Source organism: Branchiostoma lanceolatum, chromosome 18, assembly GCF_035083965.1.
Source record: "Branchiostoma lanceolatum isolate klBraLanc5 chromosome 18, klBraLanc5.hap2, whole genome shotgun sequence".
NCBI lineage: Eukaryota > Metazoa > Chordata > Leptocardii > Amphioxiformes > Branchiostomatidae > Branchiostoma > Branchiostoma lanceolatum.
This window is the reverse complement of record NC_089739.1, coordinates 15,871,624-15,899,181: the sequence shown is the minus strand read 5'-3', so window position 1 is coordinate 15,899,181 and position 27,558 is coordinate 15,871,624. Positions and strand designations below refer to the sequence as shown.

Below are 27,558 nucleotides of genomic sequence, written 5' to 3'. Positions count from 1 at the left end.
AATACGTCCGAAAATACTCATTTGGAGCTCGCCGACGCGTCGGCCGAGCTGGGCTTTTGATTTGTGACGGGGGCTTTAGTATGGCATGCACGTCAGTACGTCTTCCCGGGAGAGGTCGAAACACCGTAGGCGTCAGAGTAAGTACAGTTTGTGGTTGCCCTGTTTAAGGCCCTGTCACACTTGTGCGTATATGCAACTTTACATAAAGCAAAAAATGTTCATGCGCAACTCATACGCACTTGAATATATACACAAGTGTGACAGGGCCTTTACAACGTAGTTTCCACCCTAGGTCCGCCTGGATGTGCAAGCCAAGTAATTTCACAGCTTTGACTGTGGTTCACCGGCTGTTGAGACCTGTGGTCGTGGGACAGGGACTTTTGAGAAAGTCCCTAGTTCTCAGCTTAGCAGCTTGGCTGTCAGTTACGACTTGACAGGGCGCTAACTGTTGTGTTGCGTGTTAGTACAGCTTGATCCAGGGTAGATACCTGTCATACCACCCATTCTAAGATAGTTCGGTGGTTTGTAAGTTAAAACCAAAATATCATCTGTATAATAGCACAATCAGACAGCTGTCATGTCAGTAATGTTTAATCATAACTAACTCAGAAAAGTGGAAACCATGTGTTACTATTCATACCATTTTGGTAGACGTCAAGATTGTAACATACACACGCTCGCTATTGTACTCTTACATCTAGTTGTGTATAAAAGGTCCTAAGTTGTGCTGAAATAGAAGTTTTATTCACACGCGGTTACATGAATTCAACATTTACCATCTTTGATGCTTTGCCTCTGTGTGTCTGTCTAGTCTATCATACCGCGAGATCGAACACATAACCTGAACAGAAACAGACTTTTAGAAGCGGCACAAGTGTTATGATCTGTATGTAGGAAATTATTTCTAATGTCTTGTGAAATCAGTCATCATATTTGCCCTTTACCAGCTACCAAAAAGACACTTGTGAGGACGGCTGAATGACACACCTACATTTCTTGTCGGAGCTTAATTAAGTGTCGACAATTGTTATGGCAAACATCAACCAATCAATAATTACAAATGCACTTCAAACAAAAGGTGGACAACAATCGTATTTGTGAAAAATTCTATTGAATCATATTACATGAAGAAATCGAAAAAAGCATTACGGAAAGAGAAAAATAAGCATTACATTTATATATATATATCGATGGGACTCCCATAATTGACAAACTGTATCATATTATGTATTGAATCTGCAACATGCAAAACAAAACAACACAACACAAAAAGCATGCATGAATTAACCGTCTTCGGCTCAAACATCTATAATATGCAATAGAATGGATCTTTCATGTTCAGTTGTTCTTTCTCTGTTCCCTGACTCTTGACGTCTGTCCAACTTTCGCGGGTTCTTGTCATTTGGGTTTTCTCTTCTTCTAACGGACCGTCCGAGTCGGGCGAGACGACGTTACGTTTGTTTCCCTCTCTTTTCCAGCCGATGTAGTCCTTGAACTGTTTGACCATGAAGTCCACAATCTCGTGCTCGTTCGACTGTTTCTCGATGTTGGATTTAACGCGCTCGAAGCTGTCCATCAGGATTGCCACAAAGGTGAAGACGAGGATACAGTTGGACGTCACCACGTACAAGAACCAGATCGTCGGTCCAAGGAACCTGAGGACAGATAACATGGCATGAGATGAACACAATAGGATGGAACTTAACTGAACAGATCCACAAAAGTACTGATAAACATACTGGTGCTGCCACTTCATAAGCAACTGGAGTTTCACAACCTCTGATGTTAACCTTTTCGAGTAATGTATCATAATTGTTTCTCATTGATTATGCACATAATGTCCTCCTTTACATAAATTATATGCCTGACTGTATAATTTCAACAGCTGTTGAAATTGTTTATGTATTAGTGTAACGTAACTTGGTGCCTTCTTCAATCTGTTCATGCAAGTTATGTTGAATTCGTAATGTTATAGCTAATGTTGCAAATAGTGACTTTTACCAATCATAAGCCCTGTTGTAAATAGAGACGCCATGCATGTGCATATTTCTATGTCACGTGCAAAGTCACGATGAATAAAAATGAATCTGAATATGAGTTGATTACTTCTCTACCGAAATAACACAAATTGCTCAAAGTATGAAAGCCGTATCTTAGCAAAGAGTCCCTCAATTGCATGCTTTATGTCTTATAATGTCCACCTTTACTTACCTTCCAAATGCCACAAGAATGAAATTCCCATCATTTACCACTATTGAATTATATCATTTGTTCATTGATTATGCAAAGTAGGTCTTCATGCTGGTAAAGGACGGCAATTTCATACTTTCATGCATTTGGGCGTTGCTTGAAGGTGCATATCGTAAAATACACATGTAGCTTATGTGAATGAGGACATTATTTGCATAATCAACGAGAAACACTAGTACTCATAATACATCGGTCATTAAGGTTAGAATCATTTGGCGAAGGTATGAGGTCACGGAACTCTATTTTTTTCCATATTTATTCGGTGGATGTAAGCTGCCCCTAGGCCCTCACCAGTGTCCGTCCCAGAACTCGCTGAAGTCAAATTCTCCCAACTGGATGTTCCACAGCGTTTTGAGGCAGGCCAGGAAGGTGCCGAAGCTGGCTGACGTGTTGCCGAGGACGAAGAAGAGAGCTTGTGCGAACGCCATGATGACAACGATGTAGATGACAATGAACCCCAGCACTTTAGGCGCGGCGTGCCTGATCGTGCCGCCTATCAGCGACATCCGGCGGTTGAAGCGGAGAAGTTTGACAAACTTGATGATGACGAGAGTGACGATAATGGCGATGACGTACCCGTACACAGCATCCCAGAACGCCGCTTCACTAGTGGTGAAAAGGTAACAGAAATATTTTTTCCTTCTGTATCAAAAAAACTTTTACTTGAAAATTTAAGCGGAAGTATGCGCTCGTTTTGATTCTTCATGGAGGTGGTCAGAAAATGTATCTGTCCCTCCCCCGTTATTAATTTTTTTTACAAGAAAGGCCTGATTTATCTTAAACAATCTGTAAAGCCGAATATTTGGCCATAATCAAGTTAAAGATTGACAGAAATGTCCTTTGATAGAGGGTATACAGCATTGTACAACATTTTGCTATGGTGTAGTTTGAATAGTACATTTTTTTGCATATGACGATATCTTTGACATCCTCCGGTCCTTGTCATGGTGAAAAAAAAAACTTAAAAGCAATTAAGCGACCATCTGGTACAAATATATGAATTGATGACATTAACGTCCAAGTTAGTAGTACTGGAGAATGATTCTGAAATAGGTCGTAAGTTCTGCTGTCTTCAACATTTTGATGATGACAAGGGGTAGAGAATCTTTTGGTTATAAAGGGTCTATGACTTTGGGGCAGATGTTGAAAGCACTTAAGCGAACCCGAACGTGGTAGTCAAAGTCCACACAATATTGTACACCTTATTTCCAAGTAAGAAATTAGATTACAGGAACTATGGAGCCAACCCGTTTTGCATTACTTTCCTTCATAAGTAAAATCTCCACCTAATAAGGCCACAATCCACTCACCTGTAGTTAATGAATCTGGCCGGGCTGGTCCTGCGATAGGCCGTGATCCTGTCGGTGATGACCATGCGCCACGCAAACAGGCCGACGGCACACACAGACAGCAAGGCCACGGCCAGCTCCACCCAGTTCCACACATCACTGAAATACTCGCATTTCTTCTGACGAAGCTCTTTCGCTGATAAAAAGGGATAGTATTATTCTTGACTTGAAGTTTTTCACACTGATAAGGACTAACTGTAGATTGAACAACAATAACCAATAATAATGAATGGAAGAGCACCGCACAATGCTCATCTCCGGATCTTTTGATTTCATGATAATGCACGAAATAATGCACTAAAATTTATCCCAATTTCTCTAAGCTTACAGACAAGCTTATTCTTCTTTTAACTACCAAAAACCCACAAATTATAGAAAAGGTGAGACATTACGTCTCCCATTGCTTACAAAAGAGAAGTCAAACCCTTAATTAGTTATAGACAATTACGTTTGTATAATCTACATGTAGTTTAGCCGCTATTATACCTATTTTGTACTTGTTCTTTCGGGCAGGAATTTGCAATAAAACTTATTATCGTCCACTTTGGGTCATATCAACATGTGGAGATGTATAATGCAAAAGTCCTTGTTATCCGAACTACCAATACTGGCAATAGAGATTCGAGGTTTACGCTTTAATCAATAGCAGTTTCAGGAAGGTTTCATCAATCCCAGCGACCCTCCACACTTTGGGGCCATGCCTTTATAACGTGAATTTTACGCGCCACTTAGTGTTCTTGGTCTATGACATTGACTACATTGTTTTCTTCTAATAGCGTCAAGCGAGCGGTGGGACAAACATAGTGACTTGACTATCATTTGTTTGGGGACTACTGAACAATCTATGTGCATCTTTTCTGATTAATGTTAGAGCACTAGAAGGAAAAAGTCTCTGGAGGAGCTGATATTTCTTCCCATGGATTACGAATTGGAAACATTAGTCTACAAAGCCTACAGCCAGGAGTTCGCTACCCCCAGACCCCGGGGAAGACCACCTAAGAGATGGAAAGACCAGATTGTGAAGGACACTGGGTTAAGCATTCGGGAAGCAGAGGCTATGGCAAGGGACAGGACTTCTTGGAGGATCCACCTGGAAAGCAAGGGGACCGTTTCTGGCCTGTGCACGTAGGCAGGATTACGAATTTGGCTCTGTGCGCGCGTTTTTAGATTTGAAGACGAATGAATCGCACGATAATTGGTACCGCCCTGTATATATGCGTGTGTGTGTGTGTGTGTGTGTGTGTGTGTGTGTGTGTGTGTGCACTTGTGTTTGTCTGCCTGTTTACTCGGATATACTAGGGCTTTTATAAAACTGTATTTCGATCTTTACAAACGCCGCCTTCCTTTAATAGCACATGAAGCGGGAGCTACTTTTGTTACGTTGACACCAACAAAAGAACCCCCCTGACCTTCCCTGTACAGGTAGAAGAGCAGCATGATGACGTAGAGAATCTCACACGCCAGGATGTACAGCGTGTACTGCGACGTGTAGTTGTACAGCCGAACAGTCTGTATGTCTGCCCGGGGAAACACTCCTCCCGACACCGGCAACTCCAGCCCAAGCGTCACGACCGAAAACAAGTTGACGTAAGCGTTGTAAATGGTGAACTCGACAAGAACGGCGCGCGTGTTGTCATCGATCCACATGTTGTTCTTCAAGTCTCGGATGATGGCGGCGCCTTCTGCTGGGTTCGTGCTGAGTTCTGCTACATAACCACCGCCCGCATACAGAGCAAAGCTACCCCAGAATGGGTACCCTGGGAAAATAATATGCAGCCCGGGTAAGTCTCATAAATAGTTAAATCATCTAATCAGTTTATCAACTAATGATCCCATCCCAAGAGTTGAAAATTACACATTGCACCTTACCGAGAGACACGTTACTCGGACTACTTGAAATGGCATTTGAAGAGGTATCATTTTTTAGCCAGGACATTTGCTTTCTATGGTTTGCCGATCTGGTAACAGCATAATGAAGGCAACCATTGGTAGTTCATGTCTTTTTTGTAATATTTTGGCTTCCTGATGTTATTGCTGGTTCTTTGCCTTTTCTGCGCAAAAATCAGGCTCCAGCAGCGTTTATGTGAAGAAATAAAGTGAAAAAAAGTAAAGCTCTTGAAAAGCGAGTAGATCAGCCAGGTGATGTACCGGTCACACCTATTCATACCGTTTAGCGCTGAAGATGTCTGATAGACCCAAGGAGATGATTGGTTGACGGCGGCGTTGTTCATAGGACTGGTGTCTTCATTCTCCCAGCTGTACTCTACGTTACAATCGTCAAGAACACTGACAACTCTGGGGGAAATTCTGCACACAGCATCTGTGTGTTTAAAACAAACAACAGATATATTTCTCGTCAACACTTGTCCTGCTAGATTATTTGAGAAATACGTTAGAACGAGTAGTTTTAATGTTGCATGTCTTAGCCATTACATCTGGCGAGCTTCATGAGGTACAACTCCAGTCCTGAAAACATCCTTTCAGAGCAAGTGAGGACACAGCATCTATTGAAACTAGTCATGTGGCGTCATTTTGATATGAGACATACAGGTGAGAAACGTATCTGGAAAGTGATCAGTTCAATATACATAATACACCCTGAGGGAGGTACTATGATTGGTCGTGTCCCTGTGTTCGCAGCTATAACTCACCTCACGATCCATTTGCTGCGTTCGTATGTACTTTGGCATGTCGTCTGCTAATATGCACGAGGTGCACTTTTTTTTTTACACAGTAGCAGTTTTTGTACGAAATGAATTATTACAGAACGACACCCCCGTCTTGAAGGTATGGAAAAGTCCACAGCTGTCAGTGAGCATTTTATCAATTCAGTTTTGTTTGAGACGCTCTCACCCGATCGTACACGCAGCTGGCGGAGCCTTGTCACCCCCACTAGGTAATGGACGTGCCCAGCCGTGAAGCCCCTGTTGTCGACCGTGTCGCCGTTGTACCAGTTCTCCGACAGGCGGGGCAGCAGACCCTCCTCCAGCCAGGCCCAGAAGTCATCCAGCCCTCCAATCTACACATGTTCATTCATGACGAAACGTACCAAATTGTGTTATTCTATTTATAAGTCAATAAATGTGGAGGAAGACGATTAAAGCTGTCACGGCTGTTACATACTTCATGTTAGGGGTAGAGTCAGACCAGGAAAGTATGAGAAGCGCATAATAGTCTAACGTCCCTCCGACACTCAGGTCAATTATAGTTGAATCACATAGAATCAGAACGTTAGATTCTGGTACGAGATTGAAGGAGGCCACACGTAGAGAACTCTGAAGCTCTTACCTCTTCAAAACCGTCGTCCTCGGTGGGCGGGGCCAGGAAGATTTCTCTGACGTCATTGTTCTGGTAGAAGGCGGATTCGGACCTGTGGCCATTGGCGATGGAAACAACGACCCACACGAATAGGAGATAGAAAATGACCTCGACCATCACAGAGTACATCTTACGTTGTTTGGCGCGTAGCTCACGGGCCGCAGCGAGTTTCTGTGGGTCGGCCACTGGTGGCTTCGGCCGTTCGATGTTGACGTCCTGAAATATTGCATGTTTTGATCTTACAAACTGTCCATATCATTGGTGTTTTTTTCGCTGTCACTTATTAACGTATTCTATGACCATGGCAACAAATTGCCCACTGATTAACTTCCTATACATGAAATATGCCGAACGGTCTTTTGAAGAGTAGGTAAATGCGATCGAACTGGTCAATTCAAAGCAGAGTCCCGAAACGAGTAATAAAACCCATTCTTATACCTGATGATGTATAGCTAATACCTTATTCTAATGCTCGTCTCATTTGAATTCATCTATTTAAGGTGTGCTCTGTAGAATCCACTTAACACATACATTCACTCTTCTCGGTAAAAAAATTGTTCCTACCAAAGTGCAATTAATGTATCTAGAAATATCATCAGTATGATCATGCAAGATGTTCATTAAATCATCATATTAGATTAACTAATAGCGCTGCTTGAGATAAAGAAATATGTGGATTAGATCTGGGAACAGTGCACACATCCCGCGCAAGTTTGTAGAACTCACCTCCTCGCCTGAGACGTGCAGAAATTCTTCATTGTCTCGAAGCTTTGCTGCCACGGCGTCATCGTCTCCAGTGTCCACACTCTGACAAAGCATGTCACAAAATGTTGAGAGAAAGATATACATAAATACATAGATACATACGTACATACAGAAACACTCTGTATGCATGCATGCAGGCAACGGCACTTAACGCGCTCCGGGTGTACATATGAGAAATAGATACAACGTTGATAAGCTCCTTCGGTAACGTTGCTGTTGGCCGAAATTACCATTCAGGGCCATTCAGTTTTTCACAACGTGACAGCTGTACAGACCTTCCAAATACTAGCAACCAAACCTTAAAGTAAACAGAACCGCGCTACCTCCCTGGCGAAATCAATTCAGAGTGAAATACCTTACCTTAACGATAAAGGCCAGTGCGACAGCCACCACCAGAACTTTAACCGGTTGCAGAATCACCACGTCCAAAAGAAAGGACGTGAAAAACGTCAGTAGCCAGGCCTCCGCCTTTGTCTTGCCGTAGCTGTTCCCGTACAGAAGGGTGAAGAAGGCGGAGACCGCGCACACTGCCAGCACCAGGAACCAGCCTGGGGGAACACGTGCTCGTCAGGTCAGGACATACAGTTCTACAGATAGCGTTTGTTCACGTGCTCGTCAGGTCAGGACATACAGTTCTACAGATAGCGTTTGTTCACGCGCTCGTCAGGTCAGGACATACAGTTCTACAGATAGCGTTTGTTCACGCGCTCGTCAGGTCAGGACAGATAGTTCTACAGATAGCGTTTGTTCACGCGCTCGTCAGGTCAGGACAGATAGTTCTACAGATAGCGTTTGTTCACGTGCTCGTCAGGTCAGGACATACAGTTCTACAGATAGCGTTTGTTCACGAGACTTCTTCTTTCTGTTTACTATTATTCAAATCGAAGGTGACCAAAGAAAAAAAGACGGGCAAGTATAAAGACCGAAACAAACTCTGGAATCCGGTCTGTTCTTATTTTCTTACAAACCTTATTCAAATGTTCAACCGCGAGGCAAACATGTACATCCTGGTCAATGGAACTGTGAGCGATAAGCCACTGCACCAATGCCTACAATTGAGCAGGGTCATAGTCCACAATTTTGTGTAGTCAGTAGACTATCAAAAACAAAGTTGTTCGTGGAGGGTAAAATATTGACTTTAGTGTAATTGATATGTAAGATTGAATTTCTAAAATACTTCGAGTCAACTGAGTGAAAGATGATGATGATACTTACCAATAAACAAAAACCACCATGGCAGAAGACATTGTTCCTTCTTCTTTCCTGGGCTGGTGATAACCGACGGTGTTGTATCTGTCGGGAGGAGTTATATATAAAAGACAAAGATGGCGAATGACAAACACAGGCTTGATAGTTATCTTTTTAGACATGTCAATCTTGACATTGTGAATGCTTCACGCAGATATACATATTACATGGATGAAGACAATTGAGGAATTTTGATAGTAAATTCAAGTTCAATGCTTTAAGGAATGACGAAATGTTGATATCACACGGACATAGAAAGAAGTGGAATTACTCACCGCCAGCTCTCTCTAGACACTCCCTAAATTCCACCCCCTTTTGCATCACGTCCGTCCCTGCTTGAGCGTCCATGCCATCGCCAGGTTCACTGAACTGAATCTCGAAAAAACCATCGGTGTCTTCTCGATTTGAGCACAGGGATGTCCCACGCTGAACGTCCTTGTCGCTTGATGGCATCTCGGACAGAGCTGAGGGTCGGCTATTGCCAGCGGACCCCAGGATGGACTGTCCAGCATTCTTCACCTTTGTCGTGGTCAGAACCTCTCCAGCTGAATGGGGTCTAGGCGCCATGTTAAGGTCAAGGTCGTCGAAGGAAACAGATAATTCGGCATCACCGCTGTGTTTTATATCTTCCCACTTGGATCTTGTCCCATGCTCCTCGTTTCTGGGCGGTGTCTTCGAGTGGTTCGCTTCTGTTGCCACGGTTGGTTCCACAGCATCAACAAAAGATATCCCTCCCTTCACCTTTACTTCCCATATCCACCGCTCTTTGCACGAACACTTAATTTTCTCGTGGACGGAGTTCAGACACTCAATGACTTCAAGAGGTGTCATCGGCTCGGTCTGGTTGATATACCATAAAACAAGACAGTGGAGGACCTTGTGCTGCAGTAATCTATTCTGGCGATGACAGGTTTCAATGGCATCATCCGACAGACCAAGATGGCGGGGGAAGACTCTCCACATGATGTCGGCTGTTGGCCGGCCCGCGATGTGAAGAGCGGCGACATACAGGTAGTCTAATAGCGCTGTAGAGTAATGACAGGATGGCATTAACACTGACATTTTCTAAGACAAATTACAGCCAAAATCATGGTATCAATTATTTTGAAATTCGTGTCTCAAGGGTGAAGTTGTTTGAGCGACGGTGTAAATCGAAGATCAATCAGCAGTTGTTTTAAAAAAGACCACAGCTCAAATCCGTCAGCCTTAATTTTGTTAATTGTTCTTAAACCGATCCTTGCAATTATCTGAAAATACAGCAAATGGCTTAGGCATCTCTTAAGCCCCCGTCACAAATCAACAATTTAGCTCGGCCGACTTGTCGGTGAGCTCCAAATGGGGATTTTCGGCCGAAGTACGACCGACGTCCTGTCGATTCCACGGGCTTCGGGCGATTTTTCGGAGCTCGGCCGACGTTCGCGGGGCACTGGAAGCTGCGCTTAAATTCAGCGAGCCTCGGCGACGATTTTTGAACTCGCACAGCTCGTCAACAGTTTGCCCGTTCGCCCGAGCAACGCCCAGCGCTTGGCCAATATTCGGGCGGGCATCCGAGGATTTTAGACCCGATTTCTGGTCGGTCGGAGGTCGCCCGAACTCCTCGGCCTCGTGCGAGCCTCGCACGGGCTTTTTACATAAAATGTGGACACCGAAGACAATACTTCCTGCGTCTTTTTACCTTCGCCGAGAAGGTTATGCAGAGGGTAGCGTTTGTTTGTTTGTTTGTTTGTCTGTTTGTAGTGGCACAGAATAACTCAAGAACGCCTTGATGGATTGTCTTGGTATTTGGTATGTTGGTAGGTTTTGATGAGACCTAAAACCGATTAGATTTTGGGCCCCCTAGCGGCTTCTTACGGTACTGCAGCGGAACTTCCTGGTTTGATATCTCGCGTTCTGGATATGCTATGGAACTTATTTTTGAGTGGTAGATAGATCTTTGGACAGAGAGTAAGTGGTGTGGGTTTGGGCCCCCTAGCGGCTTTTTTGGAACTGCAGGAGCAGGTTTTGCGTCTGACTTTGAAAGGGAATAACTCAAGAAGGGCTTGATGGATGGTAATGATTTTTGGTAGGTAGATAGCTTGAGTGATGATGTACATGATTAGACACCTCTTATGCAAATCAGTATCTAATTTGCATAATTAATGAGGTTTATACATCTGCCAAATTCCATGATAGGACTCTGAAACATGTGACATATGTAACTGAGGAAGAGAGAAATATTAATTGATATGAACTATGCAAATGAAGACCTCATTTGCATGATTAATGAGGAAATACTATAACAAGATGGGCTTGATGGATGGTCATTATTTTTGGTATGTAGATAGCTTGTGTGATGCTTAGTATGATTGGACAATAATCATGCAAATCAGATTCTAATTTGCATAACTAATGAGACAATTTAAAAAATCCGCTTTGTTCCATGATATGACTATTCAAATTGTGACTGAGGAAGAGAGAAATGTTTATAGATAGAAAATATGCTAATGTGGGCTAATTTGCATACTTAATGAGTAACTTCTCTAATTCCACACTAGCAAATGACGGCAATTTCATACATTCAATACTTTTTTTTGGCATCGGGACGTTATGTGAATGTAAACATCGTTGAATCAAATTATGCTTATAAGGGCCTCATTTGCATAATTAATGAAAAATATTAGCATAACCTTCTTTGTTTAGCTCATAATTTATCAAGCTCATACTTTGGACATGTTATATTTTAAGACAATCAACTGGTATGATTTATAATTGATGAGAAACACTCCTAATACATCAGTCATAAAGGTTAAAATCATTTGGCGAAGGTATGAGGTCGTGGAACTCAAGTTGTTATTGGTGTGGATGTTTCATATATATTAAAGAACTGGGGCTTGCCTTTTGACGCTTGCCTTCACTTCCTGAGTTTTTCCTCCACAAAATGACTAGTTAAAAGTCCACTGAGCCATCATAGAGTATGTTTTTCTGCCGAGGCACGCCCAGGCGACGGCCGGGCGTCGATAGGCTTATCAACGGTCGGCCGAAGCTCGGACGGCGTTCGCCCGAGCTTCGGTCGCCTTGTTTCCGTTTGGTGAAAATGTTTGGATCGGGGTTAACCGACTGATCTGTTGACTTTGTGGCTCCTGCGCTAGTATTTGGATTGGTCTATAACAAAATTCCTGTTTATACTATTATTTTCAGTGTGCCCATCCACTTCACTCGTGCCCTACAGATTTGCCCTACAACTAAGAAAGTAAACTTGGTCCAAATATGAGCTTAGTACCAGGTCAGTTGATTCGGACTTAGTACCAGGTCAGTTGATTCTGACTCCGTGTCCAAGAGATGGTACCGTCTTATGTGGGATTTATGATTATTGACAATGACAATGACAATGAACTTTATTGCATATTCATGCCCAGCATGGGCTAAATGCATTAGGTAACATAAAGTAAAAGAAATGGAACATTGTGATCTATTCCATCTAAATCTATAGAGTCTCTTCTCTCTTCTTGAAACATTTGTACACAAATTCACATAGTTTTCCAATTATATCGTCGTTTTTAGATGACATGATACATGTGAATAGCTCGTTATTTTTAAGATGCGTATATTTTTTGTCTAGTCGTATTAGTGTTAGACGGACGTCACCCGAGCCCCGTTCAATTTGTAACGGGGCAGGTTTTCAGCAAAAAACACGGTCGACGCTCGGGCGAATTTGAAATTCGACGAGCGTCGGGCGATCTACAAATTCGGCCGACGCTCGCATGAATTGTGACGCCGGCTTAAGGGATACTGCTCATGATCGAGCTCACACAATGAAGAAATTAGATTAAATGCAATGTCGTCTTCCAATATACCTGATAGGTCCTCTCTGTCCCCAGCCTTCAGCAGCTCAGATAGGTACCCCTGTCTTGCTCCGTGAGTCAGCGCGGAGCAGAAGTTGGAGAACGCTCCTTCGTTCTGCCGCTCTATCCTTGTCAACAGAAAAGTGTTGACCTTATCTTCCGTCTCTTTCTGAGCCAGAGTTTGGATGGCATCCTTTTCCAGCGCTGTAAGAGTGTCCCGGGCGACCAGGTGATCAACCAGCCGGGTTCTCTCAGCAGTGATCTCACTTTTGAGGAGAGACTTGTTCTGTTGTATGATCTGCCGGAATCGTGGTGCTTTGTCTGAAATAGAAACCATTTGTTAGCAATGGAATGAAAATGCTACATCTACGGATGTTTCCAACTGTGCAGGCTGATCGCCATATGGAAAATGAATGCATGAATGTAAATTAAAAATGGACTACGAAATTGAAACTTACGACATCATACAAAATCAATGACAACCATCGTCAATGAATTTGACCACCATAAAGACAATCCCTGCTCCCCAGTTAGGACAAAGAGTGTGGTTTCCGCAGTTTCTCCTCGGAGAGCCTCCAGCCACACAAGGACATCAGGGAAATAAACCAACATAGGCAGGCTATTACACAGTCTCACTCACGATTTAACAATACAAACAAATAAGCACCTTCTTCGGCAATGTGACAACAGTAGTTCCAACTGCAATTACTACCATATTAATGTTGAGAGTGCTGGCCTACAATGTATAACACAAAGAGACAGGCGACTGATCTTAAATCAACAAATAACCCAGCAAAGTCGCAACGACGGCAAGAACGTGTGCAAGAACGCAATGGCGTAGAACAGTGTGAAACTTTAGTTCCCTTATAGCGGTACGACCCAAGCAGACAGAAATGATACCACACAAACAGCAGAAGCCACTGCACGACCAGACCAGGCGAATTTCAGTCTCACAAAATATGACAGGTTCCAGTAAAAGGAGTGACGTAACTCCCCGTCTGTTGGCAACACAAGTACGACCTTGCCTCAGAAATAGTCGAGCGACGAACCAAGTTCCGCAGCTGACTCAGTGCCCACTGCAGCCGGGACATGTCTGCTCCAACTTCCAACACCCAGTGGAATAGCCCTCAGTTATGGAGGTTTACGGTAACTCCCATATGTACAGCCAACATCGACTATGGTACGGACACCGGTCACACAAATTACCGAAAACAACTAAAAAACAGCCCAAAACAACTCGAAAAAAGCAAACTCGAAAACAACCGAAAACGACTCGAAAAAATGATGTTTTCTCTTTGTTCTTTGGTAACCATTAAGTAGTCATTTAATACCGGAAAGAACTAGAACCAGCCAATCACAAACGAAAAGGACCCAAAATCTCCATGAAACTTTGTTTATTACTAAACCAGTTCCCCCCATTCTATATCGCTCAATGGTATGACCCACACCTGTCGGGCCGAGAAGAAGTGACCCACTTTCGTTATAAATAGCTACTGACAGATGGGGGTACCACAATATGCAATGGCCAACACTGCAAATATAGATTTTCCTAATTACTTATGCAAATTAAGTCCAATTTGCATAATTTGCAGTTCATTGTATACATCTCTGTCTAAGCTACCTGCATAGTAGATAACATTAAAATCTGTTGTTTCTTTCTTCAGTTGTTCTCCTTTAGAACATTTTTACAAATAGGCCATTGCAGTTCTAGTGACACATACCAGGGGGCCCAAAATCGACCTTGACCTTTCTCCTCCCAGCACATACCCACATACCAACTATCATTACAATCCATCTACACGTTCTACAGTTATGCTGACTTTAAGCATACAGCGACACACATGCAAACGATTTTCCTCCTTACTTATGCAAATTCAGTCTCATTCGCATAATTTGCACTTCAGTGTGTACATCTTTGTCCAACCTACCTGTGTACCAAATAACATGACAATCTGTCGATCCTTTCTTAAGTTATTCTCCTTAAAAGATTTTGACAAATACGCCATTGCAGTTCTAGTGACACATACCAGGGGGCCCAAAATCGACCTTAACCTTCCTCCTCTTAACACCTACCCACATACCAAATATCATTACAATCCATGTATATGTTCTACAGTTAGGCTGACTTTAAGCATCCGGTGACACAAACATACACACAAACACCAAACGCACGCAAAACAGTATCTCCATGAAAAAGTCTTTTTTCATGGAGATAATAAGCCGCTAGGGGGCCCAAACGTACACAACTTACTTCCTGTGGATGAACTATCTACCACACAAAAATCTTGACCATAGCACTTTCAGAAAATGTGCCCTCAAATTTTGAAGCTCCGCTGCAGTACCTTAGGTACCCGCTAGAAGGCCCATTATCGAACTTGACCTTCCTTTCTGTAAACCCTACCCATCCACTAAATATCATACAGAACCATCAACAGCTTCTCAAGTTATGCTGGCGACATACAAATACACATCCACACAAAGCCCGCTGCAGTGCCGACGGGAACCATTTTTGAACTTGACATCTACACACCTACCAAAAATCATGAAGATCCATCAACGTTTCCGTCACTTTTTTGCCTACATACAAACACAAAAAATCTAAAGTTCGCTGCAGTACTGTTGAAAAACGCAAGGTGAACCATTTTCGGACTTGACCTTCCTTCGTACAACCACTACACACCTAACAAAAATCATAAAAATTCATCGAAGCCTTAGATAATAATGAAAGCTCATCTGTGCTGATAGTAATCATAATACGATGCTAAACTTTCTTCCAACACTAAGGTATTCACGGATCGAATTTTCGACGACCACTCGCAGTGGCCGTCGAAAATTCGATCCGTGGATACCTTAGTGTTGGAAGAAAGTTTAGCATCGTATTATCATCGAGGCCTTCTTGAGTTATGCTCCTGACATACATACAGACCCACCCAACAGCTGGCTCAACCAAACACATAATCTTCTCCGAGTGATAGTACTCGGCGAAGATAACAAAGCGATAACGAGTTTTCTATTGGAAAAGGAAAACCTAAAACATGGAGTAATCTATTCCCTGATGTCTTAAAAATGTGTTGGTCCATTTTGATATTCATAGTAATATACTTCTTTGCTTACATTAGACAAATAACACTTTGATCAACCTGTGTTATTCGGGACAAGAAGATGATGTGATATCATTTATGCGCATGAGAACCTTATCTGTAAGTCATGCACCTCTACAGAAAGGCCACCATCGCCATGGAATTGTTTGCTGTTTTCAGTATTTTGTGAAAATCCACTAATTGCCGGAAACAACCGAAAACACCCGTTTTCGGTTAAAACAACTTTGATTTCGGGTCTCACTAATTACCGAAAACAACCGAAAACGAGCAAAAACTACTGTATACAACCGAAAACAAGAGTTCAGAGACCTCATATCACCATGAACTATTCTGATTATGCAAATGATTCCACATTTTCATAATGTATGCTTGGTCATGTACACTTTTAACTAACTTACTCATATCGTAATATTGACGGTCCAGTCATTTACCACTTAGATAAATTATGGCGCTTTTACGTTTATTATGCAAATTACGGATTAATTACCTATACCACTCCTTCCTTACATCACAAGTTATCTGCCACCAAAGAAATCAAGACCACAGCACGTCCAGATCAGAAGATACAAAAAAATAAAAGTTCTGCTGCAGTACCAAGGTCACATATTAGGGGGGCCAAAATCGACTTCGACTTTCGTCTTCCAAACACCTACCCACACCTGTCTGGGTTTGTGATCGGTTGGTTTTAGTTGTTTTCAGAATCAAATGAATACTTACCGAATACCAAAAAAACAACAGAAAACACTCGTTTTCTTGTTTTCTGTTAGTTTTCGGTTGTGATTGGTTACTTTGGAGTTTGATCCCGTTTGTACTTGGTTCATACAAATTGCTTTGGTTGGTTTCGAGTTGTTTTCGGTTGTTTTCGAGTTGTTTTCGAGTTGCTGTCGGTTGTTTTCGGTTATTTGCCGCTGTTTTCGAGTTGTTTTTGGTAATTAGTGAGACCGTTGATTCGGTTTGTAGTCAGTTGTTTTCGGTTTGTTTTGTGTTCTTTTCGGCTGATTTTCGTTTGCTTTTGGTAATTGTTGAGACGGACCACTACCATACAACGGTACTTCGGTCCCATTTGGAAAAGGAGCCCTGACGGGTAGTTCACACGCTGTTTTTTTTTTTTTTCACTTTCCGGCATGACCCCTACGTGGCCCCGTCGGACACTCGGCGGTTGCCGGGCTATTTTGGGGGGCGCGGCCGGGATCCCGAATCAATTGAACTCAGACTTTAATTGAACGCGAGACCCGGTAACAAATAAACGCCGTGAGCTGATCTTGCGAGCACCGGGAGTTGACAAATTTGTGGCTTGGGGGCCTGCCGGGACTACACCCTCGACGGGCACCGCCGCAATTGGGACCAAGTCTTTACTCAGGGAAATACATCCTGGCTTTTCACAAAGAACTACGTATATAAACATGTTGGCCTCTCTTTCTAATTTCGGAACGTGCCAGGACTAGGTATAGAGTTCTACAGACAGAAGGGTTCGATTTCTGCTTCTACTTTCTACCGGGTATGCAGGTGAGACACATAAGTCATTTGATGGTCACCTATTCTCTCAGATAAATGATGTTATCAAAGTAAAACAAATACTATTTTCTTGTATTATATTCTATTGCTAGAAAGGATAACATCTTACTTCTGTGTTCTTTACTCCATGTATTTTGGTTTTCCTTATCATCACGGTTTCCCTGCGAGTCTGGTTCCTCCTGAACCTGGACGGCTTCTCGCACGGTGTCCGCGTAGTTCTCTGTCTGGGTGAAGCATCGGGTCTTGGCCGAGCGAATGCGTATCTTCAGCGACGGCAAACTCTTGCATCTTATGACGACCTCATCCGCCACATGGCCGTTGTTGTCCTGTGCAGGTGGAGGGTCTGGCGTGTGCGGGTGTCCCGGCGCGGGGCTGCTGCAGGGCGCGGGCAGCTCGTGTAACGTCTCCATCCCATCCCCGCCGTACACGCTGGAAATGTCGACTTCACTGACCATGAACTGCGAGGAGCATGTAGACATCCTCGCCTGAGCCCCCTCGTTTGCTGTGTTTGGCTCACACACAGCGTCCTTTTGGTTTGTTTCTACGTCACCTATATATGAGTAAAAGGAAATTAGTGTTTTGGCAATGTCTTTGGGGCGGAGGCATAATACATCTGCATTTGGGCAAGGCTGATATCTAATAACAGAGGAAGGAAACAAAATTCTGTAACTGAAATGATAATCATGAATATACTATCATCGTTAATGAATATGTGGTAATTTGGCAGCCTCTACAGGGCAAAGGTCACGATTACAGGCATGGCCATCTTAAAGAAACTGTAAGAAGCCTTTTTGTTGGGAAATGTTGAGATGGACGTTTTGAGATGGACGTTCCAGGTAACGGTTGTAGCTATTTTATTTTGTTTGATAAACAGGCTTTTAACCATGTTTTGAGCGTCCGGTACACTACAGAACAAGTTCAGTTTGGATGTTGTCCGTTCTTGGAAAGAAAGATCAAACTTTATCTTCATTCTGTAGCGACACTTTCCGCCGATAGGAATCGGCCCAAAATCACTAGAAACTGTAAAGGTCGGGCTACGCTACCAATGTGAGTTTTCCATGGCCTAAACCTCACGCAGTTGACTTTTGACAGCCTTTTTCTTGCATGTTTTGTATATAAATAGGTAGGAGACTGGATTGGCAAAGCGAGGCTGGTTGACTGCGGTTGTCACACCGCCGGCGCAGCTGGGCGTTCCAAGCCCACGCCGACCAATCGATCGTTGAAATTCAGATTAGAATCAGCCATGACCCGACAAATCGCTTTCTAAGTTGCCTTAACGACTTAAACTGACAAAACAAGCTCGCCAGTGAGTTGCTGGAAGGTGTCAGCCTTTAAAAGATGTTTTCAGATTGACAATTTTGGCACTTTGGGAGTGACAGAAGCTGACCACGATTTTATGTTTAAAAAATAGTTTCTACTACTTTTCTTTAAACGTTACATCGCGGTCAGCTTCTGTCACTTCCAAAGTGCCAAAATTGTCAATCTGTAAACATCTTTTACAAGCTGACACCTTCCAGCATCTCACTAGCGAGTACGAGTGTGTTTTGCCAGATCTAGTTATTAAAGCAAACTAGGAAGCAATTTGTCGGGTCATGGCTGATTCGAATCTGAGTTTCCAAGCGATCGATTGGTCGGGGTGAAGTCATTTTGCGGCCCCGTGTGGAAACAGAACGCTCCTGTGTGGTTTTCACTCCGAGTCGCGTGTATGAATCGAGCCTATAAACTACTAATCTCCTTGCAATCTCCTAATCTATCGGTGGCAAGGCATTGTCAAAAGGACCTACCAGTATCAAAAGTCCGATGGCATGTCAACTTTGAAACTCTGTCAACTCTGAAACGTCTGACGGGTTTCATCTGGGAGGTGCCAACACTGTTATCTGATCCTGTTTGCACTAAAACTTACCCTCAAGACGTTTCTTCCCGGACGAAAGACGTAGGGGTTCCTTCTCAGTCGCACCCGGACGGACCTTTAGGTTGCGGAATATCTGCACAATGGCCAAGTTGATGGGAAGAACAATCAGGGCGGACTGGATACTGATCATGAGCTGGAACAGAAAACAGAGAAGAATTATGAGTTGCTCATCCCTCAGCAGGTTCCTCATTGTTCACATGTATTATTATGGATCATAAATTATGGCAATAAAACGGCACATCGCTATGATGGCTGGATGTTAACAGAGGACATCCTCGAACTGTCTTCTCAAGAAAGGGCACGTCGATGTCTACTCGCGGATTCTTAGTGGATGTATGGAGATCCATCGAATGTATAACGACTCAATCGTCAGATATAAAAAGCAATAATGATCATTCCATCCTGCAACTACTGTATTATGACCACAACTGATGGTTCCCTAAAATATTGTCAAATGTATGATCATGCAAATAACACCACCCCACAGCCCCTCTGAGCTTCAACATGCCAATGTCCAAAACCTAAGATGACACCAGACTGTCTATCTTAGTTTCATGGCAATCTGGTGATACTAGACGAAAGGAAATAAAGGATAAGAAAAGAAACATAGCCAAAACTTATTACTACACATTGACTGGGCTGACCACAGTGAGTCTCTGACAAGGCAAAAGAGAGTCTTTTAAGAATGAACATATGGTTAACGCGAATTCTTGGTTTTATGAAATTAATAACATGAACTAGTAAGTGCCATGTACCATTAAGGAGAGCCATTTACCTCAACGGATTGATAACACTAGATCATCAATATAAAAAAAAGGTTCAAATAGGGTCTACTTGTGACATCATGTTTATAAATATTATAGTATTGCCGGTATTATTATACAAATTAGAATCTAGTTTAATTTTTCATTAACATGATTTTTTAGCTATTCATGTTTGTGTATGTATTACCTACCTACAATGTGAGTATTACCTCCCCACAGCAAATCCTCATTGATTGTGCCAATTAGGTCAATCCATTCGGTGTAATGTGTAGCTCTTAAACTGTGTCTGCTCATAAGGTACCCACATTATGAGTATGGAATTTCTACATTTCAACGTCATGGAGATATGGATTTTCTCACCAAATATACCTTTTCCTCGTTAATTGTGGAAATGAGCTTCCACTCAGACTAATTATAACTTTGTGTGCTCCTCATTAATCAACATACCCACATAACATACCCCATAAATGATTGACATCTGTTCATGTCTTCCTGACTTACACCATGTAAAAGAGGTATTCAAAACAATGACAGAAGAAGAAAGAATAACAAACCAGCGAAAACGATATATTTCCCCCATACAGGGTACAGGGAGGGAAATATAGATATAGACACTACAGATAACATGAGGCTCCCTCATGTATCATATCAAAACATACCTCTGTCCACGTGAAGGTGAATCCGGCGACGTCAAACTGCTCCTCCGTGTTCTGTGCAGCGGAGTCGGCCACTCCGAAGAAGGCGATGTTGACGACCATCGTGCACAGGAGCAGGGACAGGCAGCAGGACACGCGCTGGACACGGGTGAACAGGCTGCGGGCCGGCCGCCCCGCCACAGAGAACCAGAGGTGCCCATCTCTGAAGAAAGAAAGATAATGTCAGCACTCCAGGCAGAAGCTCTGAAGAAGGTGTCTGACACACAACGAAACATCAGCAGGTGAGATTACCTGGTTGTATAAAAGAAATTCCAACTATCCTAAGAAAGATAATGTATAATAAAAAATCTATCTAAGTTTCACTTCATATTGGTGTGTATTCTCTGTTTAAAATTGGTGAAGCGACCATTCCCTTTTCTTTCATTTCAAAATTAAGTTGCTGAATTTGTCGACATCTACTGATCCCTTTACATGTGCACATTCTTAGCCTAGAAACCGTCCTTAATAAACTTAGTCCGCTGCCAACTGTTGGCAGAGGAGCGGGATACGTGAACTAGGCTGACGTCTGGGCTCGTACGTACTTTTCATCGGAGATGCAGGTAGACTTCACAGATAATCAATATGGTAATTATAAGCGGAACATTGGCATTTCCTTGCAAACCTAGTTGTGTTATCATCAGAGATGCATACTATAAAAAAGACGGCCAGGGAAATATTTTCCATTTCCTAGCAATGTTAGCATTCCATTCATGTCTCATTTCCACTAAAACAACACCTGAAATCTTTGGACATCCTATTGGAGAAGACATAGTAAAAGTCCTTCAGATCTTTCTCAGAAGCCACAGGAAGGTGACGCTCTATCAGACCATCGTCGTCGTCTTCGGCCAACCACCTAGAATACAGCACAGACGGAGGGATGTTAGCGGGACATTAACCACCTAGAATACAGCACAGACGGAGAGACGTTAGCGGGACATTAACCACCTAGAATACAGCACAGACGGAGAGACGTTAGCGGGACATTAACCACCTAGAATACAGCACAGACGGAGAGACGTTAGCGGGACATTAACCACCTAGAATACAGCACAGACGGAGAGACGTTAGCGGGACACTAACCACCTAGAATACAGCACAGACGGAGAGACGTTAGCGGGACATTAACCACCTAGAATACAGCACAGACGGAGAGACGTTAGCGGGACATTAACCACCTAGAATACAGCACAGACGGAGGGACGTTAGCGGGACATTAACCACCTAGAATACAGCACAGACGGAGAGACGTTAGCGGGACATTAACCACCTAGAATACAGCACAGACGGAAGGACGTTAGCGGGACATTAACCACCTAGAATACAGCACAGACGGAGAGACGTTAGCGGGACATTAACCACCTAGAATACAGCACAGACGGAGAGACGTTAGCGGGACATTAACCACCTAGAATACAGCACAGACGGAGGGACGTTAGCGGGACATTAACCACCTAGAATACAGCACAGACGGAGGGACGTTAGCGGGACATTGGCCACCTAGAATACAGCACAGACGGAGGGACGTTAGCGGGACATTAACCACCTAGAATACAGCACAGACGGAGGGACGTTAGCGGGACATTAACCACCTAGAATACAGCACAGACGGAGAGACGTTAGCGGGACATTAACCACCTAGAATACAGCACAGACGGAGGGACGTTAGCGGGACATTAACCACCTAGAATACAGCACAGACGGAGGGACGTTAGCGGGACATTAACCACCTAGAATACAGCACAGACGGAGAGACGTTAGCGGGACATTAACCACCTAGAATACAGCACAGACGGAGGGACGTTAGCGGGACATTAACCACCTAGAATACAGCACAGACGGAGGGACGTTAGCGGGACATTGGCCACCTAGAATACAGCACAGACGGAGGGACGTTAGCGGGACATTAACCACCTAGAATACAGCACAGACGGAGGGACGTTAGCGGGACATTGGCCACCTAGAATACAGCACAGACGGAGGGACGTTAGCGGGACATTAACCACCTAGAATACAGCACAGACGGAGGGATGTTAGCGGGACATTGGCCACCTAGAATACAGCACAGACGGAGGGACGTTAGCGGGACATTAACCACCTAGAATACAGCACAGACGGAGGGATGTTAGCGGGACATTGGCCACCTAGAATACAGCACAGACGGAGGGACGTTAGCGGGACATTAACCACCTAGAATACAGCACAGACGGAGAGACGTTAGCGGGACATTAACCACCTAGAATACAGCACAGACGGAGAGACGTTAGCGGGACATTAACCACCTAGAATACAGCACAGACGGAGAGACGTTAGCGGGACATTAACCACCTAGAATACAGCACAGACGGAGAGACGTTAGCGGGACATTAACCACCTAGAATACAGCACAGACGGAGATATGTTAGCGGGACATTAACCACCTAGAATACAGCACAGACGGAGAGACGTTAGCGGGACATTAACCACCTAGAATACAGCACAGACGGAGAGACGTTAGCGGGACATTAACCACCTAGAATACAGCACAGACGGAGAGACGTTAGCGGGACATTAACCACCAAGAATACAGCACAGACGGAGAGACGTTAGCGGGACATTAACCACCTAGAATACAGCACAGACGGAGAGACGTTGGCGGGACATTAACCACCTAGAATACAGCACAGACGGAGAGACGTTAGCGGGACATTAACCACCTAGAATGAGAGGGACGTTGATGATGAGACTTGTATTGATGGAGACAATGACATCGGTTACTATTTCCGACCTTACGAACTATCAACTCTGTCTACATCCACACGTACATGAGAACTGATGACTAAAGTAACTTTGCAAACCTGTTGCACACGAACACATATTTCTGCTCCTGTTGCAGGTCATACACTGTGATCTGGTCTAGGAACCTGTACCAAAACAGGAAATACATTTTCAGTGTACATTATATAGTAACATGATAGAACAGTGTGGAGTCTATGGAGTATTCTCCAAGCAGTGGTTTCGGTCGAGTGGGGTAGGTGTGTCCGGGATTTTTTACGTTCCTCTTCTTGAAAAAAATCCCGGACACTCCTACCCCACTCGACCGAAACCTCTGCTTGGAAAATATCTATGGAGAGCGTTCATAGCGAGCCTGACAACTTACAGGCCGTTGGCCTAAAGTGAAGGCGTCAGGGTGAGAAAGGTGAGAAGAATCATATGGTAACGCAACTATTTTGTCAGTGGTTTGTGGCTAGAATAGGGCATAGGTAAGATATCATTTGTGTCTGGAAGGTTGTCCGAGACAGGCTGAGTGAAGAATAAAGACTGTGCATCAAGATCCTGGATGTTGGGTTTTGGGTGTTATTAGCCCTACAGCCTTCTTTTATCTCGAAAAATAATTACTTAGGATGAAGTTGAAAATGCCAGGTTTTCAATCAATACTCCAACACGTCAACACACACTCTCACAATCTCACCATCCATGTACTTAAAAGCAAGTCATGTACACTTTTCAATCTTTTCTTGACGGCTTTGATTACAAAAATATGAAATCTTACACTTGTCTCACAATCGTATACTGCATGCATGTAAATATAGATAACGATGTGGGCTGAAATTATATAAATGTTGATGCTCTACTTGCAAACGTTGTGTATAGTTTATGTAGTGCAACAGCGTGTTTATTTAATATCAATCAAATCAAATGATTACCTTTGCCGAGAAGGTTATGCAGAGGGTAGCGTTTGTTTGCGTGTGCGTTTGTTTGTAACGTACAGCATAACTCAAGAAGGCTTGGATGGATTGTTTTGATATTTGGTAGGTGGGTAGGTTTTGTTGAGACATGGATATGATTAAATTTTGGGTCCCCTAGCGGCTTGTTACGGTACTGCAGCGGAACTTCCTGTTTTGATATCTCGTGTTCTGGACATGCTGTGGTCCTGATTTTTGAGTGGTAGATAGCTCTTTGGACAGAGAGTAAGTTGTATAGGTTATGGCCCCCTAGCGGCTTTTTTTGGAACTGCAGGAGCAGGTTTTGGTTCAGACTTTGAAAGGGAATAACTCAAGAAGGGCCTGATGGATGGTCATGATTTTTGATAAGTAGATAGCTTGAGTGATGATGTACATGATTATATACTTATTATGCAAATCAGTATCTAATTTGCATAATTAATGAGGAAAGTTTATGCATCCGCCAAATTCCATGATAGGACTCTCAAACATGTGACATATATAACTGAGGAGGAGAGAAATATGGATAGATATCAACTATGCAAATGAATACATCATTTGCATAATTAATGAGAAAATACTATAACTCAAGATGGGCTTGATGGATGGTCATGATTTTTGGTATGTAGATAGCTTACGTGATGCTTTGTATGATTGGATAATTATGCAAATCATATTCTAATTTGCATAACTAATGAGACAATTTTAAAAACCCGCTGTGTTCCATGATATGAGTATTCAAATATGTGACATTTGTAACTGAGGGAGAGAGGAATGTTAATAGATAGAAAATATGCAATTGTAGGCGTAATTTTCATAATCAATGAGAAACTACTATAATTACATACAGGTAAATGATGTCAATTTCATACTTGTGGTACTTGGAAGTTATGTCAATGTGAACATCGTTGAATCAAATTATGCTAATAAGGACCTCATTTGCATAATTGATGATAAATGTTAGCTTAACCTTCTTTGATAAGCTCATACTTTGGACAACTTCTGTAATTTGGGTGAAGACGATCAACTGGTATGATTTATGATTGATGAGAAAAACTCCTAAATACGTCAGTCAAAAAGGTTAAAATCATTTGGCGAAGGTATAAGTTCGTGGAACTCTAGTTTTTCGATAAATCTGAAAAATTGCTATCGGTTTTAAACATCGGACTCCGACTTGGGACAGTCGGGAAGACTGCAGACGACCCGGCGTGGGCCCCCTCTAATTCGGCGCTAGAAAATGTGCCGCCTTCTCCTTGCTCACAAGGCGGTTCCTAACTTCATCGCTACCATCTGACCTTGAAGAACCACGGCCTGATGCAGTGGCCGCTGATCGAGAACTTTTGCCGACGCTGAGATCGTGACCGCTGGGATTTGCGAGGTTAGACGGAAATGCAGGCCGTTTTCTCACCAAGATGGCTTGTCGCCGGAGTTGTCGTGCCAGACATGTACGGATGACAGAGGCCCCATGGACTGGGCTGTTGTTAGTAGGAAGGTGTCCACGCCAGCTGTCTCAAACACGCGGCGCGTAGGATCCGTCAGGAGGTGAGGCTCACTCTGTCCGTCTTCACCAGTAACAACTATGGCAACCTGGCGAACATAGTAATAGCAAAGTTATTGTGTTCACTATATTTACCGTCATACCGTATCATTTGCTTCTATATCTATTACTTCATTATTATTTCGTTATCAATAATTTTGTTATACATCATGTTATAATTTTGTATTCTTATCTGCCCACTGTTATGTCCTGTGTATATGTGTATATGTGTTTTAGTGGTGGCGCTAATATAAGTTTGTAAAGTTGAGTGCGCACCACAACGTCTGTTCTGCCGTCTCATTTGAATAAAAGAGAAACAAGTTGTCAAGGTATGAAAGTCTAAATAGCAAAGAAGGATATTGTAGCATTTGCTAATATCATGAGGCATTAATTTGCATGATATATATCTAATAATGTTCAACTATACTTGACTTCCAAATGCCGCAAAAATGATATTTCCATCATTCACCACTATGAACATTATAGTCTTTCCTTATCAGTAAATTAGGTCTTCATTTGAATAATTCATATCTATCGATAGTCATCTCTATCTCAGATACAGGCAGTTAGTACTTACAGGCAGTGTGGGAAGCAGCAGCCTAACATCTGCTTGGAGTCGTCAATTGGAACCAGAACCAGACGTCAGCTGGTTTCAAGCTGCTATACAAATCATCTAATATCTGCTTAGCACTAAACCTCCCAGTGCCTACTCTCAAAGCGTTACGGAACTAATGGTCTGTTCCAAGATAGGGGTACTTTTTAGATATTGCATTAACGATAAAAGCAGTTACGGTGTGAAAAAGACAACGTGCATCATCACACGCAACCTAACAGACGATTTGCCGAATTACACCGATGCGACAACGTGATTGCGAGTTCTAGCTACGAACGTGCGAACACCATCATTTCTAATGCTCCATCAGAAGGTCACTCTCCTCCCCGGGGGCACGTTGGTCCGATAAAGAGGGTTCTCCTGCAGACGTTCACAGCTACAACTCACGATCCCTTGCTGCATTGGTATGTAACTTGGCATATCGTTTGCTAGGTTGCGTGTGGTGATGCCCGCTGTCTATTTTACATCGTAACAGTTACTAAACGATCACAGCAAATAGCGTAAAACATCATCCTATATCTGCTTATGACAACAATCGAGATCGAACCAAACTAAAGCGTGTGCTGAAAGGGGCTATTCCACACGGGCGTCAATATAGGGGTGCAGCGGGATCGTGAGTTTTAGCTACGAACGTGCAAACAGAATCATTTCTAATATTCCATCAGGAGGTCACCCTCCTTCCCGGAGTAAAAATACGATTCAAAAGACAACAGCCGGAGGGAGCCTAATAGGATAGGCATTAGAAGGGCTCACCTTGGCAGTTGTTCCTGCAAATCTCTTAAAGCCAGTATAAAGCGTGGCGATGTAGCGATGCCGGTATTCTGCCACTCCCGGCAGGACGGTCACTCCAACCTGAAACGCCCCAGATATAACCAACCTAATTTATCCGTAAACAAAGAATTAACAACACTGTCTGCCTCCACTGTAAAATAACTAGCCAAACACCGCGTTCACACTGTTGTCTTTCAT

The 27,558-nt window shown here is 43.1% G+C and overlaps 1 protein-coding gene across 1 annotated transcript; it reads right to left on the bottom strand.

The window, feature by feature from the left end:
• Positions 1–575: 575 nt before the first annotated feature.
• On the bottom strand, positions 576–27,558 carry LOC136424037 (polycystin-1-like protein 2). Its single transcript, XM_066412440.1, has 20 exons — positions 27,533–27,558; positions 27,343–27,466; positions 25,848–26,026; positions 23,573–23,638; positions 21,475–21,591; positions 20,703–20,901; positions 19,271–19,412; positions 17,477–17,917; positions 12,764–13,072; positions 9,206–9,955; positions 8,898–8,975; positions 8,043–8,230; positions 7,644–7,724; positions 6,888–7,133; positions 6,453–6,618; positions 5,767–5,919; positions 5,009–5,356; positions 3,561–3,735; positions 2,542–2,856; positions 576–1,655 (listed from the first exon to the last, which is right to left on the bottom strand). The coding sequence occupies exons 1-20, from the start codon at positions 27,556–27,558 to the stop codon at positions 1,307–1,309; spliced, it is 4,452 nt and encodes a 1,483-aa protein (XP_066268537.1). The 3' UTR covers positions 576–1,306.

Bases quoted from the DNA above. Each gene is read 5' to 3' on its own strand.
- LOC136424037 (XM_066412440.1), bottom strand. From the start codon at position 27,558: ATGAAAGACAACAGTGTGAACGCGGT. The intron at 13,073-17,476 runs GTAAGATGTTAT...TTTCTATTTCAG, and splicing joins ATGGAGTAAAGAACACAGAA to ACAAAGCACCACGATTCCGG. The intron at 6,619-6,887 runs GTAAGAGCTTCA...GAACATGTGTAG, and splicing joins AGGACGACGGTTTTGAAGAG to ATTGGAGGGCTGGATGACTT.